This window comes from Triticum aestivum, chromosome 7D, assembly GCF_018294505.1.
Source record: "Triticum aestivum cultivar Chinese Spring chromosome 7D, IWGSC CS RefSeq v2.1, whole genome shotgun sequence".
Taxonomy (NCBI): domain Eukaryota; kingdom Viridiplantae; phylum Streptophyta; class Magnoliopsida; order Poales; family Poaceae; genus Triticum; species Triticum aestivum.
Genome location: NC_057814.1, coordinates 418,974,702 through 418,993,639, shown reverse-complemented (window position 1 = coordinate 418,993,639; position 18,938 = coordinate 418,974,702). Strand labels below are relative to the sequence as shown.

The window sequence follows — 18,938 nt, the reverse complement described above, 5'->3', positions numbered from 1 at the left end:
AAAATAGGTAAGGGTCCCTAATCATTGGGACGGATGGCTCGGCTTTGTGATATCTGCGGCAGCAGCCAAGAACACGCCTGCCTGATCCGCCTGGCATGAATGCGGCCGGCCCACCCGAATCCTGAATGGGATTTGGTTGACACAGAGCATGCATTCAACACAAGATTACCTTGGAAAGCACTAATTCTCATCCGCAAAAAAATGGAAAGCACTAATTCTACTACGTACTCCTCACAGCGCAGCATGTAGATAGATTATTCAGGCTTGATCTGAATGCCCCTTCCATTCGCTATTTAACTACCCAGATGAAGATGCAGATGCAGCAGCTAGTGCTCTACAGTCACTGTCCCCATCTCAACAACAACACACTTCACTGAATATACGTACACCTCCACACATCCTGCTTACAATAACCACCAGGGCAATATATATTTCTCATACCCTAACCGAATCGACACGGCTACGGTCCAACAGAACATCATCCCCGCAGAGTTACTGATAATACTAATAACAACCTGCTGTGCGGTGCATGCCTCCCTTTTCCAGAAAGATGAACTACGGCCACCCTTTGCACCCAGGTTTCGACTCATCATCACAACATTTCTTTCTTCCATTTTGTCCAACAAAACAATGAAGCAACATCTATCATCCCTAGCTTGTGCCAAGGGACTACCCCTACGCATAACAACATATACATCAACTTCCCTTTTAAAAGTTTTGCCCAAAAAGCTGTACATTGAGTATCTCTTTTGTACAATTCTTCATTGAGGCTTACCTCTACAAACTAAGCACTCAACATCCATCCCCTCAGGTAAAAAGAAAACACTCGACTCACCACACGAGCTCCCCTCAACTCCACCAACAGGTAACAGCCATCGCAACCACATCATGACGCACGCCGCCGACTTGTATAGTTTCCAGACCTGCCATATCAACAGAAATTTTAGTCAGACAGGGTAATTTTTCAGACAATGTAGCACATACATGCAAAATCACCCATACCCATAAGCAGTCCAGCCATAAAAGGCGTGTGCAATGATCAGCTGGCAGCCTTGCAGCCAACCAGATTTTAAGCTAAATAAACTCTAGTCGACCAGTGATCAATTATGAAACTATATTTCAGGCTGAGAAACGAATTTTCAATTGCTGTAACCCTAAAATCAGCAAGTAGTGCAGCCACCGAATTAAAAGAGACCAAACAAAGAACCTTGGATTAATGCCTTAAATACGAATAAGACAGCACTGGACATGTTCACACCATTCGTTCCCCAGACTACAGAAATCATACGCACACGAACCAAAGTACTCTTGAAGCTTCAACTAATCTTACATGGATACATGTAACAAATTTGACCTAAAAAAGAGGATGTATATTTCCTTTTTGCATACATAAAAATGAAAGCAGCAATTCTAGTGTTCAAGAAGTTCAAAGGATCACTCAGAAACAAGTCAGTCAAAACATACTCAAATCAATCACTCCACAGACTACAGAATTATATTCAACAAATTAATACTCAAAACATAAAATATTGTCACAGTTTAATAATCTTTCTGCAACTTGACATGTATAATTTGACAAATGAAGAAAAAGAATATCTATTTTCAATTTGCACATATAAACTGGAAGGAGCAACTGTGTACAGAATTTAGACAAATCTGTGTATCACTGGGATAATAGTACCCAGCACCCGCTACCAACTTCGCGGGAATAAAAAATACTATGACAAAGTCAATATACATCATGGGAAAATAGAACAGCACAAAAATCAGATCTGAAGCATGAAGACACACACTACAGTTCCTAAATTTTATAACTCCCAGGATTCAGTCAATTTGCTGTCCTTTTTAACTACCCAGTACCAACTACCCACTTCGTACGAATACAAAAATACTTGAAAGTCCACTGGAAAATAACCACAATATTAATTGGAAATAATGCTCATCACAGGAAATTTTCAGCAGGACAAAATCAGAAGATACATGGCAGAATTTCTAAAGTTTCATAATTCCCAGTTTCTCACTGATTTATATACTTCTAAAAGATCAGTTTTCCATGGTTATGAATCACATAAGAACACCAGGAACACATATTGCCACTTCAAAACTAAGAATCTACTCCCTCAGTCCCATAATATAAGAAAACATGTTCTTATATTATGGGACGGAGGGAGTACCTTGTATGCCTATTTTATTTTCATTAAACTACTTCTCTCAATGCAAGTTGTACTGTAAATTTGCACTGTTTACTTAGACTAGATAACTGAAGACCAATTTTGTACAGGAGTTATAACTAGTGCATCTTTTTAGGAAACAAATACATATTTACTGTCCCTATGGGCACCCCACATTCATTTCTTCAAGAGCAAGATGCACTATTTGAAATGTATGCAGTATATATCATACATGCACACAGAATTTGAAGGGCCAATATATCGGAAATATAGACTAGAAAATGAAAAAAAGACAAGCATTGCATGGAAAGGTGCTTATTTAATATTGGTGATAACAAGACCTCCCGCAGTGGGTAGTATCGGAAGTTAGTATCATACATATGATACTACCTCCACAATGCATTGTATCATAGATTAGTATCTTAGATGACCTTATTTATTGCCATGCATGACATATACTCCCTCCGTTCCTAAATACTTGTCTTTCTAGGCATTTCAAATGAATATCACATACGGATGTATGTAGACATATTTTAGAGTGTAGATTCACTCATTTTACTCCGTATGTAGTCACTTGTTGAAATGCCTAGAAAGACAAGTATTTAGGAACGGAGGGAGTAGTAGCATAGCATTTATTATGATATGGTGTCATGATATGATACTCAATCCTCTCTTTCTTCATTTAATTCTATGCCACCTCACCAAAAATGCTTATTTGGCATGCATGATACTAGCTATGATACTCCCACTGCAGGAGGTCTAAGGTGTGGACAAATTGGGCATATCTGTACTATACTGCATGCAATGCATCCATGGAACTATAAATAACAATTGAATGGCTCAAAATTCATCACAAACGCCCAATAGGGCAGCAGATAATTTCCAGGAAATGAATACCAGCATACAGCAATATCAACCAATCTATGGAAACTCAAATGATGTCCGCATAAACCCATAGTTTTAGCCTTGTCTGCTAACACATAACTGGGTAGGAGATATATATAATTTTATCTAAAGTGCAAAGTCGCAGTGCATAGAGAACAAGAGTAAGCACAGTACTTTAGCTTTTTTGTTTTCACTTAGATTTGTCTACGTGAAACTTGATATGTGTTGTACAGTAGGCACAACAGCAAACTGCAGAAAGCGCCATAGATACCATCAGTATGCCCTTGTATATATAAGTTCCCAATATTTTACTATAAGAACTGATACTTATGTCTAACACACCGTCTGGGCAAAATACATTAACCGCAGTTTGCACTCCTCAAAGAAACACACCAAAAGCAACATCTAAATGAACAAGAGTACTTGTCTCATGTAAAACATGCGCTTACACTAAGAGAGATTAGTCTGCTGGATGCTGCTGTCAAGACTAATTACAATGTAAAATGTCCATTCCAATTACTAACATCAGATCTCATCATTACTCCCCAGGCAAAAGTGCATCCTCATCGCAGAACAGGCTAACATAAGCACCTCTTGTTGAATCCCCATTTACCAACGTCTCCAATTTCCCATGTCAAAACCTGTATGTGAAGAACTGAGAAGTCAACTCAACTGCAGTACTAGATAGATGGAAGTGTCGTAGACAACTAATCTAAAGATCAGTGAAGATAACAAAGAGACAAATAAGAAAAGTGATACAAAGTATCAACAGAGAGGATATTACCGCAGAGTTAATTATACAGGTTCATCCAGAAGGCCTCCAGCAATTAAGTGCATGAATATCAGGCTTCGCTGGCAGCATGTGAGGAACAACATGGCCTGTCAAAAAACAAGAATAGAAACAAAAGGATTTAAAAAAAAGGAAAGATATAGCTTATATACATGAAATGGTTATTTAACGAAATTCACAAGATTAGCTGACAAGGAGGCATCACAGCACAATGGGGTACATGGTATCTGGTTATCAATGATCTTAGTAAGCTTCATTAAGATTCATTTGAATGCACAAGCTATCAGAAAGAGAAATTAGTGACAATGTGAACTTTAAGAAGCCACAAACCTGGATGTGGTGCTCCAGACGGCAAATGGTTAAGTACAGCATGTTGATGACTCATTTGATTCATTGAAGACCTGTCAATGTTCGACCTCGGATATCCTATCAGAAAAGTGAATCATTATCGTCTCATGTTTCTCAAATATAAGATACATAAACCAGGTTACAGGCAAACATACCATCCTGCATGAATGACCCATCTGAACAAGATAGTGATCTGCCGCCTGGTAACCAAGTATTATGCTGGTCATCTGGACTGAAGTTACCAGATGTCATTCGCCACTGTTCTTCCGATGAATACTGGCTTTGACTATTTGGAAAGGGCTGTACACCATAAGAATTGCATGGAGGTGGTACAGATTGTTGGCCCATGGGGTTCATGTGTGTGTGATGATTGTGGGGGTGAACTGGTGGTGTTTGTGCCGACGGGAAAGCACTGAAAGCCCCTTGATGAAAAGATACACCAGGCTGAAACTGGTAATTACCATTAGAAGCTTGCTGTGGCAGAAAGATATTGTTGCTTCCATAATCCGGTGGCAATGATGGGGCATAATTAACTGGAGCTTGTGCATTCACTGGTACAGCAGGCATAAAGTTCGGCGTATTTCCAACACCTTGAATTGATGAATTTCCCGTTAGTTGGTTACCCTGCATCCAAAAATCTTTATTATTAAACCAAGAACACAACAGGACCTGCTAAATAAAGTATGTTGAAAAAACAATTACATTGGGAGGCCTAAAATATTCTGGCATGGCATGCTGATAACCTAGTGATGATGGAGATGACAGAACAGGTGGCGGGATTGAAGGATGAGGAGGTGGTGGAGCAGGCTGCGGAGGTGGTCCAGATGGCAGGGGTGGCGGTGGAGGTGGTGAAGATGGTGAAAGTGGTGGTGGCGGCGGAGGTGGTGTAGCAGGTGGCGGTGAAGGGGGCAAAGGAGGTGGGGGAGGCGGTGAATCCAATGGAAGAGGTGGAGGGCCCTCAGGTAAAGGCTGGGGAGGTAGTGAATCCAGTGGAAGAGGTGGAGGGCCCTCAGGTAGAGGGGGAAGCTCGTACTGATTAGTCAATGCCTCCTCTGAACCTGCTTCCTGCTTAGAATCATGCTCAATGAGGGCAGATCCCTCTATCTGTTGAATGTTTCTTGGTAAAACTGAAGCATCTTCCATTACAGCATCACTAGTTGCACTTTCTAGTACCGTCACGTGCTCCTCGACAGAGTTTGGAGCAATAATCTCTTCACTTTCTTGTATCCCACCCCTTCCAACTCGCAGTGAAATAACTGGCAACGACCCATCAATCCGAGGGAAATCCTCATCATTTACAAAGACATTTGATGATAATATTCCAGAGAACTCAATAGTTGTATTACTGCACAAACCACACAAAAAAATATAACATATGTCAGCAATGAGTTGAATTAAGATGATACCACACATACGGCCACAAAAATCTCAAGGAACACCACTTCATAAGTTCCAGCAGAGGTAGGTGAATAAAATCAGCTGGCGCACTTGGATTATCGGAACAAGATGAAGGTCCCTAGAGTACCTAAGGGCCTTACTGTGGTCAAAGCATGTGGCACTGACATTCTCATAAAATACTACAAGTACGATACGGATATGGTCATACATGATTTTACAGAACAGCAACAAGGTAACTATAAAACATAGTTCCTTGATTTATGTCTTGAGCAGAACATGCATCTGTCTATGCGACACAGAGACTGCTGAGTTTACTAGCTTTCTTATAAAATGAAAAGTATCAGTGAAACGGATTCATGTGTCATGGATCTTGATAGGGATAAGGGTCCAAAGACCAGGGGTAGGGTATTCACCTCATCTAACCATCACAGGGCCTAATCACCATCATGGTAGTGACACTCTGAAGCTTAGTTGACCTGTTGAGTCTTCGTTCAGTAATTAATACACATAGCCTTTATCTAGGCAAGTGACTTGATTCACAAGCCAGATCACAACTAGACTCTTGACCAAAGAAATAACTATATCTTCCTAAACTTAAAAAGACCCAGCCAGGCCCAACACGGATATAACTTGATTTGCTCGACTCTTACTTCCTCTAACATAACCTATCCTATACCTCCCCATATGCCCATACAAGGCCGCGAGCATGCCCACTTGTCAAGCCCACACCACTGCCGCTGTGGCTTGTGGTCTTGCAACACGGCTGTTGCACAGAACTCAAAGCCCATAACATCATGTCAACTGCACCGCCGCCCGCCTCCCCCAACGAAGCCACGGCCGCCCGCACTGCCCCCTCAGTCACCTCTGCTGCACCACCTGCCTCGGTCACCCGCCACCGCCATCTGCCATCCACCACCCGTCTCCAAGCTCAACCATCATGAGCTCCTGCATGGGCACTGCGGGTGAAAAGTAAAGGAAAAACTATGACCCAATGATGGGTGGATTCCACTGGCCATTATCTGTGTAGACAAGAAAATAGGGTGGAGATATTGGTAGTCCGCTGGTGGAAGAGCACAAACAGTGATCTCGCATTATTTAAGGAGTTAAGGACTCGCTCGCCCTATATTGGATGTAGTCTTCTGGAGATGCTCTGAAGTGGTTCATTAAGTGGTACTCATTATAGATTTAAAATATTTGTTAAGAAACCCATCGTACAAACTTATAACTTTCAGCCACAAAATAAAACCAATTATACTGAGTTTTATTAAACGGAAGTTATACCGTGTTACAAAGCTACTAGTACGTACCCCCTGCTCTCCGTTCTTTTTCTATTTTATGTTTTGACTTGTGTATCCAAAACCAAATGTGGCTTTGACCATTGCCTTTATGTAACTTCCTATTCCTATTAGTATTATATATTAAATTAATAGAGCAATAACTTCCGATGACAAAGCTAGTACATACTCCCTCCGTTCCTAAATATTTGTCTTTCTAAATATTTCAACAAATGACTACATACGGAGCAAAATAGGTGAATTTATACTCTAAAATATGTCTACATACATCCGAATGTGGTAGTCCATTTGAAATGTCTATAAAGACAAATATTTAGGAACGGAGGGAGTAGTTCTGTACCTTCCCCTGAGAGTTTTAACCATATAATGGTGGTCAGGTTTAATTGTAACTTGTAAGGAGTCTAAAACATCAAACAAAAAAGGACAAAGGGAGTATATAAGTTATCAGATCACAAAATACCTGCCATATTCATCAACAAGCATGTCATCCATCTCCCTAATAGGGTCATCAACAGAACGTTCAGCTCGGGACGGTCGCCTGAGCAGGAAACCAGCGTGTGTGTTATCATTTGGCACCTCTATGTCATTCATGTATTTTCGCAGTACATTTTCTGGCATAATCTTTCTCTCTAGCCACAATCTTAAAACCTACAAAGCAAATGGACAGAAATGAAAATTGTCTGTGGAAATAACAACTCAAAAATTAGTATTAAAGTTGGTACTTTGAGACACTGGCGTCGGTTTTCACGAGCACCAGCTACAGGTGGAGCAGCAGCACTCAAAAGACGAGGTAATGCAGCTTGAACAGTGGGAACATATGAAGCCCCAGCAACGCCTAAGCATTCAGAAATCAGGTAATTAAATCTTGGACTTAAGGAAACGCATAGTTCTGTGAACTGGTGCAACATAATACAAAGAGAACTTACCTTTCTGAGAGTGAGAACACTGTGTTATGGAGTCTAAAAGAAAAAGGAGATCAACCTTGCGATGTAAATTAGGCTCATTCTCGATTTTCCTTATGAGAAGCTCAACAATCTGACGACAAATAATGAATTAATTAATAAGGGTACTTTGCTTCTGATGAAAAGGCAATGCTGATGGCATGTGGATTAATGAATGTACATGATCGAAAAATGTGTGTGTCTATGAATGCATGTGTGAGTGTGGGTGTGCAGGGGGTACCTCTTCAGCAATGCCATGTTTCGAGCACTCGATTGCATGGCGTGTAGCACGACCTATACTATCCTTTGTCCTCGACAGAGTCTCTATCATTCCCTCCAGGGCATCACGTGCAATTGCTGCATCAGTACCACCACCCAGTGAACCGCTGGATTGCTTAGGTTTTGGACTCTTTTCATGTTCATGGTCAGTTTCTGCTGGCTTTTTCAGATCAACTCGATGACCAGGTTCACAGATGGAATCTTGAGATTGCATGATGTCACCCTCTGAAATAGCATTTCTTGATGCAGACGGAATGTGAAAGACAGGACTAGGACTTCGTCCAGGCAAGCCATACGCTGCGGAAGCAAGAACAGCATTATCTGCAGAAGAGCCATCAGAATTTCCTTGACCAGAAGCAAGATGGTTTCTCTTTGCTTGAGCAGCTGCAATAAGACGCTTAATTGACTTGTCAGAGTCAGCATTAGACTCAGCGAAATCTGCTTTATCAACAAAATTTGATCTGCATAAGAGGAAATTGCAACATCAACAAAGTGCGTAGCTAAACATGTATAAACGTAGACAAAAAAACATAAGAAAGAAACTTAGCAAATTCAAAGCAGTATACCTGTCCTCTTTAGAGTGATCCAGCTTCCCGCTTCGTTCATCTGACAAAGTGGCACTTAACCTATTCTCGGCAGTCATAGCTATCTGTGTGCTGGGCTTAGCTTTAACCTTGGCATTTTCTGATTTAGACAGAAGTACATTCTTTTCTAAGGTAGCATGGCTTTGAGAGTGGGAGTTCCCAGATGTCTGCTGCACTACTTTAGAAGAACTACCTTGCGGTTTCTTCACTTCAGATGATCCTGGATTTTTTAATTGGTCGTTGGATTTGCGATCTGCCGGGTTAATCTTGTTACCCAAAGCAGAAGAAGTGTCAACTGAGATAGTGGCCGATTTTCGCCCAGTCATTTGTGGTCTAGCGTGCACTTTACCTTGACTTGGTGAATAAATTGGCTCATGCTTCACAGGTGACCTCCCAACACTTCTGGGTTTCTCTTCTCTTGCCAAACCAGATTTTTTTGCAGAAACATTTCCAACTTGTGATGAAGGAATCCCCCGAATACCTGTCTGATGGGTCTTGTCTGTTGGGGTTACATGAGTGGAGATTGATTTGGCCACAGTTTTATGAGGTGGGGTACGTTGTTCTTCCTCCTCATCATCATCGAAACGACATGCTCTTCTCCTGGGTTGTGCCAATGGTCTACCAACACGTGAGCCATCCTCCCTCGTGCTGGAGCCCTTCTTAGCAGTATCAAAACCAGTTAACTTGGTTGCAGAACCAGGTGCCTGTTCCATTCGCTCAGAATGCGGCCTTGGTAGGGGTGATACAACTACACCTGATTTCCGTGTCCTACCATCAGCGGTTACAGTCTCGGGAAATGTGTTGTTTCTGGCTCCCACGGAAGTGGATTTCTCATTTTTCACAGAATTGTCCTTTCCATTATCAGCAGGTAACCTAAGTTCACTCTTTGCCCCTGTCTTAACTGTTTCATTGGCTCTGTCTACTAGTTTTGGCCTCTTTGCCGGACGCATATCAGTGCTACCCTCCGGCTTGCGCTGACCACTACCAGGTAGAGATTTCTTATTGGAAGACAAGACAACAGGTGATTTTACAGTCAACTGCTTGTTAGGCTTGTCAAGCATTACTTTGTCAGGGCACCTTCTCTGTGATTTGTCCATAAGTGATTGTTTCATCGGTTTCAGCTTTTTAAATCCTCCGCTCTCTTTGTCAGCACTATTGGTTGGTACAGTACCAGGTAGAGCCTCAGGAGTAGTCCTCCCAGAAATACCAGTGCCATCGACATGCTTGTTTTCCTCCCTGTCAGCAGTCTTCAACTGCATCTTGGGTTTTTCTTTCTTTGGCACTTCAAGGGCACAAACTATCTCTACAGTAGGGTCCAAAAGCATACCTTCAGTCGGATGGCCCTCTTTCCCAACTTTCTGGTCTTCAGTCTCTCTTCCTGAGAACAGAGAGGTTGGTGAGCGTGCTTGTTCAAGGTGCATGTTGATAGCTGACTTCGATGTGACAGGCTTATTTTTCTTGGGATGGTCAGAATTCTTTTCTACAGATTTTTTCCTATTAGTAACTGTTGGAAAAGTATCCTTTCTGTCATGACCACCATCTTTCACGTTCTCCTCAGTTCCTGAACCGTGCCTTAAATTATTCAAGTTGTCCACAGAACTATCAACTTCCATTTGTTCAAGGTGCATGTTGGTAGCTGACTTCGATGTGACAGGCTTCTTTTTCTTGGGATGGTCAGAATCCTTTTCTACAGGTTTTTTCCTATTAATAACTGCTGGAACAATATCCTTTCTGTCATGACCAGCATCTTTCACATTCTCCTCGGTTCCTGAACCGTGCCTTAAAGTATTCAAGTTGTCCACAGAACAATCAACTTCCATTTGTTCCACTCTTGGAGTCTCACCATCATCAGGTGGCTTTACAAGGGATTCTGTAGGTTTCTCACTCATATCAAGAGTTCGATCAGGCAACACATCATTGGCAATTTCAGATGATTTTGGCAGCTCGTCATAGGCCTTGCATATCTCCACCAAGGCTTCTTCAAGACCTTTCGCATGTCTTTTCGGAAATCTTTTCTCTCGAGCTTGATTTACCAAGTCATTCTTCACCTCTTCTGTAAATAGCTGGAGATCTTGCAAACCTACAAAAGCACTGTCGGAGATATCCATTCATTAGTAATCAAGTAATTCTTTTACTTTAGCCTTTAAAGAGTTGTCACGATAAGCTCAAAATAGCAAAGAAAACACAGGCATGGAAGACAGCAAGGGTAACAAATCAATATTGTATCTAGACAAAATGGTGACACGGTTTTAAAGCAATTAAAGAAATGCTCCGCGTAGAGAGTACCTTATAAGCTAAAGCAACCGACTTAATCAATCAAGTGGAGTAATTTAGTTGCTCTATTAGCACCAAAGTAATTTAAAGAGGTCTAAAGATCATTACCTACCACAATTTATTGAGAATAACATACTCAACAATATGTAGGTCAGTTTGCTGCACAGGCTCAAGTTACAATAGAATTAATAACACTCTCATTCTTACTATTTGGAAGTAAATGAAAGGCCGTAGGAGAGGGTAAGAGTATTTACGAATAATTGAAAACTAGAAATAAAGAGTGAGAATTTCATAATAAATCAACTAAAAGTGAAAGTGCTGCTTTCATCTTTCAGACTCAGTCTATGAAGAACTGTACCTCCTAGACTGACCTTGCACAGCAATGTGTAACCTTAGATCATTGGTGGAGGACAATAATCACAAGACTTAAACTTTTACACCAAAGGGATTTTTTAGTATAGATATCTTCTATTCCTAAATAGGTACAACCCACTACCTATTTTTTCCAGCCAGGCAACCATGCCACATAAACAAGTCATGCATGCAAGTCATCTTCTATACTATTCCTAAATAGCTACAACCCACTACCTATTTTGTCAAGATATGCAACCATGCCACATAAGCTAGTCATGCATGCAAGTCATAAATTACAGTTTTTTGCATTACTCTATACATGCAGCGCTATCAGATCAACTCATGCATGTTAGTCATAATAAGTTAATTTTTTGCATTAGATTTTATGTTGACAATATATGTTTTGGGAAATTGCAGCATACCTATGTAGTTCACCCTTCCCATTTTGTTAAAAACGACATTCTTTTAACTGTAATTTATTTTTATTTTTTATCTGCTTCGTATTTTTATTGTTTTTAAGCTTAATTTGCTTCCATTAGTTTTAGATGATTTTGCAGCGACTATTTATGCATTTCTTTTAGCAAGGTTCCCGCAGCAACGTGCGGGGCATCATATAGTATATAGCAATCTACCCACCCAAGCCAAAAATCAGATTAAGTAAAGCTCAGGTAAAATAAAATAGATGATTTTGCAGCGACTATTTATGCATTTCTTTTAGCAAGGTTCCCGCAGCAACGCGAGGGGCATCATCTAGTATATAGTAATCTACCCACCCAAGCCGAAAGTCAGATTAAGTAAAGCTCAGGTAAAATAAAATAGGCAGAATTAAAAACTGCAAACTCTGCTGTACAAGCATTTATTTAAATCAGAATCAAATGATCGCTCTGTCCTATTTTTTCCCTAGCACACGTGTAAAATCCATCTTGCCAACAATAAGAAATGTGTTGCCACTATAGGAGACAGAGTAGTAATGTTACCATAGCAAAAAATACGCAACTACTTACCCACACATGGCATACCTTAATGGATGAACTTAGGAATTTTGGGTATGAATAACTACAAAAGAGTTTTAGTGTCTCCTGCACATGATCTCGGCTGTGCGATAAATGTAAAGAATACAAACACAAAAAGGCAAGTATGAAGTGGCGCATTCATCAAGAGCATGGCGACGTGTGGCATTCATGTATCCGATAAATCATCCGCTCTAGAATTGGCAGTTAGAATACCGTTAAACATGGCGACAAAAGGAGCTAGTAACTAACAAGCACGAGGACGGCCTTACATCTGTTATACAATAAATCATCCACGGTAGAATTGGCAGTTAGAATACCATTAAACATGGCGACAAAAGGAGCTAGTAACTAATGAGCACGAGGACGGTCTTAAATCTCTTATCCGATAAATCATCCACGGTAGAATTGGCAGTTAGAATACCGTTAAACATGGCGACAAAAGGAGCTAGTAACTAATGAGCATGAGGATGGTCTTACATCTCTTTGGTGCCAAAGAAGAGGACAAAGAACTTGCGCGGAGTGGGCTCCTGATTCCAATCCTCCGGCCTGCTCACCTGCATAGATAAGAAGCATTAACCTCCAAGACTGAAGCACACGGTCAGTATCCTAGACATATCAAGATTCAGGCAGGCAGATATGTGGCCAAGAAAGATGCAGAAAGGGAGGGAACTGGGTCGCTATGGGGGAAGAAAACCCTAGGTAGCAGGCAGGGGAGGAGTGTAGGCTGGACCTTGGCTGGCCAGAAAGGGTAGCCCTTGACCTTGGCGAGGACGAGGTCCCCGAGCTGCGGGTCTCTGTTCCATTTGGTGCCCTTGGCGCCCCGCTTTGCGGCGGGAGCCATTGGGCGGCGAGGCCCTAGGCGCCCTTCTTCCCCAGCGTCCGCCCGCACCCCGTTGAAGAGGAGGGGGCCAACGGGGGAACCCTAACCGGCGAGGGCGAGGGCAAGGGCGAGGGCGAGGGCGAGGGGAACCCTAGCAGCTCGCAGTGCGGCACGAAAGGAGACCCTAGTCGAAGGGAAGGGGGAGGGTAGCGGCGGCGGCGGCCGTGAGGGTTCCTACAGCGGTGGGGGGAGGCGATGGCGAGGCGGCGGCGATCAAATCCGTGCGGTGGTGGAGTGGATTACTGGGTTGCAACTGCGATTCGGAATCCTCCTCCCCTCCTCGCAATTTTCTCCCCTCTGCTCAATGTGATGTGAATAACCAGACGATGTGAATAACCAGGAGGAAAAATCTCTCCTTTTTCTTCCGCCTGGACCTCGTGGACGGGGAGAGGTGTCACGCTGGCGACCGGCCGCGCGATCTGGATCGGACGGCGGCCATAGGTTGTTGATGCGGCGCCGTTCGGTTTGGAGAACACCTGGGGTTTCCTTGTCACTTCCGGTACTCATTTATGACGCTGGTGATGCAAGTACTATCTCTACCAGCTCAGCATTTTGCGTTTCTTTCTCCTTTTGTTTTCTTTTCTTCTCTTTTCCTTTTGGGCTAAGCACATGAACATAGACACTTTTGCCACCAGATGCCAACCTTACCTACTGTCTTGCATCGAAGAAAAAAAAGGAAAAAAAACATGAAGATAAAATTCGCCAACCAAAGTTGCAAATGCTAATCAAAACATATGGTTTTGGATCTAGAACCAAGGTTGCAAGAGTTCGGATTACCTCTATCCCTCGCCAAAGCTGACGTTGATTTTGCTCATGGCCTTCATCTTGCTTTAGCATTCCACGAAGCGCCAGCCATTGACAGGGATGAGCCGTAGTATACAAGTAGGAGACGCGGATGTTTGGAGAGGTCAGATGCAACAAGAACGACAACTCCAGTAGGGAATACAGATGATGGAGGAGGAGGGGAGAGGCGGTTCAGTGTACCACTAGCTACGCCAGATGAATGATGAGACTGGCTAGTGAGGTTGCGCCCCCAAAGCAGCCGCCGTGGTTGGGACCTAACAAAGAGCGGCTGGTTGCGGGGAGGGGGAGAGAGGGGGATTGGGTTGATTAATACGCGATGACTTTTTTCTCTAGTGGTGTCTTAACTTATATAGCCTCATCGGTATATCTCGCTAACGTCACTGGACCAAAAGTGAATTGCACCGAAAACCGCGGTAGGCGCACATTATTTTACGGAATACCCAAGTCCATCTCGATTGGTGGACCCTCTGAATTGTTAAAATGCCATCAAAGATTTTAAATCGTCAATACGACGTTGGTTTGGCCAAAAAAATCAGAAAAATGATACTTCGACACAATCAGATGTCGAGTCAAAATGACTCTCATGCGCTTTGAGGCAAGAATCTATTGAAAGGCGTTTAGTTTTTCCTTTGTGTATAGAATTTGAATTTGGATGTTGCACAACCAACACATTACTCTTAAAAAGGGTGCTGGAGTACCCGCCTCCTAGGGAGGGCTTCACGGGCGAGAGTGCCCTCTATGTGCTATGTTCCCAGATGGTGTGCTACGGGGGACTCTCGGGGCTCTCCGAGCCATCCCATCTACACGTTGGTGCACACCCGGGCAACCCACCTCGGCGGTCCATAGCGGTTGGACCACGGGCGCACCCGGGGCCATCGTCATGGGGCTCCTTCGGTCGCGAAATCGATAGCCCTCCCCCGCGTTGCCTCCCGCACGATGGCATGGTCGAACCCCCCTGTCGACATCCTTCGCCTCTTACAGGCAGTTCCGGTCGCGATAGGCGGGGCATGCGTTAATGGTGTCTATACCGGGGGTGGCTCACCCAAGGGAGCCCGACCTCGGACTTGACCAGGGGCCCATGAGGCCCGGGGCAAGGGAGAAACCCTAAGGAGGGCGCAGGAAGCCTTCTTGCCCTCAAAGTCAAGGGCGGCGGCGGCATAGATCGCGTCTCCCTCCGTGTAAACCCTAGTCTCCACCATCTGTATAAGGAGAGGCTAGGGAGATCTCTTTCCCATCTATTCTCAGATAAAAACTCCCGGTAGCAATGTCACACACCATTGTACACTACTAGGGAAAAGCCTAGCAGCGGCGCGGGTTTTAGGCCTATCAGTAGCGCGGGGAGGAGCGCTACTGGTACGACGCTACAGCTAAAGGTTAGCAGTAGCGTTGGTTAACCCACGCTACTGCTACACCGACTTAGTAGTAGCGCTTTCTCCATACAACGCTACTGGTAATTACTAGTAGCGCTTCTCCCAGCCCGCGCTGCTACTATTATTTCGTATTTTATTTCTTTTTTATTTCATGTTGTATTCATACACCTCTATACAATTTTTCATACAGCAGCAATTTAGAGATTGTTTTTACATCATAATGAGTTATTACATCACTGGGTGAAAGAACCGTGGACTAGTTTCAAGTGGATGGACATCCACTTGAAACTAATCCGCGGTTCTTTCACGCAATGATATAATAAATATCATCATCATATCATTAACAACTTATCATCATAATACATCATTGTCATATAACACCTCCTCATGATCATCGTTTTCATCGATGAGACATCACATAGCAAGTTGGTCACTAGTCATAATCACAACTACTCCTCATCATCAACTCTAACACATTGTACCACATAATAAACATATTGTACCTCATAGGACCTACTACATTCTCTTAGGACCTACTATATTCTCTAAGGTAAAATAGCAAAAAACAAGATAGCCCCTGGCTCTCCATTATGGAGAATGCAGATTATCCTGTCTCCAATTCTTACCTTTCGCTTAATGTTGCTTCCAAGAACCTCCTTACGAATGTCCAAACATTTTTTCCACTCTTTGATTAGCATGTTTTCACCGGTTTCAGAAATCCGATATGCACAGGTGAGATCCGTAGGATGACCTGGCTGTATGTTCAGAACTTCAAGGCGACCATTCTGATACATCAGATGAGGCACACAATCCATCGGGATTTTCTGTTGAAAAATATAGTAATAACTTCGTAGTTAGCAATGATGTACTAGTTTTAGAAGTATGCAAAAGATGCATGGATGTCGTAATAGTAAAAAATCTTAACAGGGTATCTCCATTGAAGTTATCGTGGTTCAACACGTGCACTAGTGGCACGTATTCACCATGATTTGGAGGAGTTCGATAATAGGTATTGTAATTCTCAAGTTGAGTACAAAATGCGATCAGATGATTTTTCTCCTTATAAGTTAATTCGAAGCCATCGGTGTAGTGGGTTTTGTTTACCATCTTCCGCACATTCTTTGAAGAATGAAAATAAGCTGTCAATGGAAATAAGCTGTCAACTATTTTGAAATAAACAATATAAATTAGTTAATAACTATGTTTGAGAAACTCACATAGCGGTAGAATCGGAAGCGTATCAACAAGGACCCAAATGTCCATATTGTTTTGCTCGATGTTAGGATCACCAAGATCCATGGTCACAATCATAACCTCATAAAAACCATACATTTTGCAAAGTGCTTCCCAATTTTGGCAACCAAAATGGGTTACGCTCTGAGAATTGTACAGATTGACTTCAAAATCCATATCATGATGGGTCCTTAGGTGTATTTTCTTTGTTTCAAAATATTCATGGTCTTTAAAACCCATCATCTCCAAGACATAGCTTCTTGCATGGCATGAGATAAGCTAGTCGAATTGTAAAAGATGAAAATTAGACATTAAAATAGTTAAAGTCGTGCTTAATTACGAATAAAACACTTGTCATCGTTGCGTACCGTTTCAACGTCGAATGTCTCCTCGAGCTTAATGCTGAAGCGCCGATCTTCGTCCAGGTGAGGGCACCTGTCGCACAGACCTCGATCGTCGTGGCACCAGCTACACTCCCCCGGGAGACTTTCGTCGTCCGAGTACGACATTTCCTACGTTCATAATTCAAAGATAAACGTGTACAATTAAATATATGTACTAAAAAACCTAAATTAGATCATTATTTTTTGAGAAAATCCAGGCCACTCAATATTTCCTACATATTCTAGCACAAGTCATGCCAGAATTCACGGAAAAATCCGGCATGACCTTTGCTAAAAAAGGACATATCGAGCGCCTGAAATTTGCCGGAACGGAAATTAATCAACACTCCGGCAAAACATAGGCCACTCAGAGGTGTAACCTGAACATGACCTGTGACGCCCCCGATTCAATCGTACACTAATCATACACGCAAACGTGTACGATCAAGATCAGGGACTCACGGGAAGATATCACAACACAACTCTAAAAATAAAATAAGTCATACAAGCATCATAATACAAGCCAGGGGCCTCGAGGGCTCGAATACAAGTGCTCGATCATAGACGAGTCAGCGGAAGGAACAATATCTGAGTACAGACATAAGTTAAACAAGTTTGCCTTAAGAAGGCTAGCACAAACTGGGATACAGATCAAAAGAGGGGCAGGCCTCCTGCCTGGGATCCTCCTAAACTACTCCTGGTCATCGTCAGCGGCCTGCACGTAGTAGTAGGCACCTCCGGTGTAGTAGGAGTCGACGGTGGCGTCTGGCTCCTGGGCTCCAGCATCTGGTTGCGACAACCAGGTAGAATGGAAAGGGGGAAAAGGGGGAGAAACGCAACCGTGAGTACTCATCCAAAGTACTCGCAAGCAAGGGTCTACACTACTTATGCATGGGTATCTGTGTAAAGGGGCAATATTGGTGGACTGAACTGCAGAATGCCAGAATAAGAGGGGGATAGCTAGTCCTGTCGAAGACTACGCTTCTGTCAACCTCCATCTTGCAGCATGTAGAAGAGAGTAGATGGTAAGTTCACCAAGTATCATCGCATAGCATAATCCTACCCGGCGATCCCCTCCTCGTCGCCCTGTTAGAGAGCGATCACCGGGTTATATCTGGCACTTGGAAGGGTGTGTTTTATTAAGTATCCAGTTCTAGTTGTCATAAGGTCAAGGTACAACTCCGGGTCGTCCTTTTACCGAGGGACACGGCTATTCGAATAGATAAACTTCCCTGCAGGGGTGCACCACATAACCCAACACGCTCGATCCCATTTGGCCGGACACACTTTTCTAGGTCATGCCCGACCACGGAAGATCAACACGTCGCAGCCCTACCTAGGCACAACAGAGAGGTCAGCACGCCGGTCTAAATCCTATGGCGCAGGGGTCTGGGCCCATCGCCCATTCCACACCTGCACGTTGCGAGGGAGGCCGGAAGCAGAACTAGCCCCCTTAATACAAGAGCAGGCTTACGTTCCAATCCGGCGCACGCCGCTCGGTCGCTGACGTCACGAAGGCTTCGGCTGGTACCACGACGTCGAGTACCCATAATTGTTCCCGCGTAGTTGGTTAGTGCGTATAGGCCAGTGGCCAGACTCAGATCAAATACCAAGATCTCGTTAAGCGTGTTAATTGAAGTATCCGCGAACGCCGACCAGGCCAGGCCCACCTCTCTCCTAGATGGTCTCTGTAACACCCTGAGGATCATGCTACAGTAACCCTCTGTGATTAAGCTAATCATGTTGCTAAACAGGGCTTGATCACATTTGGAACACATTTCTTTTCAAACTCCTAATTCAAACTTCAATTAAATTTAAAGTGGAAAATAAAAGTTTTCAAAAATTTAAACAAAAATGTTCGGGCACTGCCAGAAATTGCACTGATAATTGTTGTGGAGAAAACACATTTTTATAAAATACCTAAATACTTTTAAAT

At 43.0% G+C, this 18,938-nt stretch overlaps 1 protein-coding gene across 6 annotated transcripts; it reads right to left on the bottom strand.

Annotated features, from left to right (window-relative positions):
- Window positions 1-586: 586 nt before the first annotated feature.
- LOC123165354 (ENHANCER OF AG-4 protein 2) lies at window positions 587-14,077 on the bottom strand. 6 transcript variants are annotated; one of them, XM_044582981.1, is made up of 14 exons: window positions 13,063-13,551; window positions 12,810-12,886; window positions 8,674-10,782; window positions 8,070-8,568; window positions 7,814-7,922; window positions 7,610-7,722; window positions 7,348-7,535; window positions 4,897-5,539; window positions 4,350-4,818; window positions 4,177-4,272; window positions 3,841-3,935; window positions 3,506-3,697; window positions 776-923; window positions 587-675 (listed from the first exon to the last, which is right to left on the bottom strand). In XM_044582981.1, exons 1-11 carry the CDS (start codon window positions 13,171-13,173, stop codon window positions 3,862-3,864), a joined length of 4,488 nt encoding a protein of 1,495 aa, XP_044438916.1. In that variant the 5' UTR covers window positions 13,174-13,551; the 3' UTR covers window positions 587-675; window positions 776-923; window positions 3,506-3,697; window positions 3,841-3,861. The 6 variants fall into 6 exon arrangements, with proteins under 6 accessions (XP_044438916.1, XP_044438918.1, XP_044438919.1 ...); XM_044582983.1 differs by having other exon boundaries at window positions 3,581-3,697; XM_044582984.1 differs by lacking the exon at window positions 13,063-13,551 and adding an exon at window positions 13,990-14,077 and having other exon boundaries at window positions 587-923.
- Window positions 14,078-18,938: the final 4,861 nt, after the last annotated feature.

Excerpts from the sequence above, each read along its gene's own strand:
- LOC123165354 (XM_044582980.1), bottom strand. The coding sequence starts at position 13,173 with ATGGCTCCCGCCGCAAAGCGGGGCGCCAAGGGCACCAAATGGAACAGA. Across the intron at positions 7,723-7,813 it reads GTGTTCTCACTCTCAGAAAG|GCGTTGCTGGGGCTTCATAT; the intron begins GTAAGTTCTCTT and ends CTGAATGCTTAG. Across the intron at positions 7,536-7,609 it reads ACCGACGCCAGTGTCTCAAA|GTTTTAAGATTGTGGCTAGA; the intron begins GTACCAACTTTA and ends TTTGCTTTGTAG.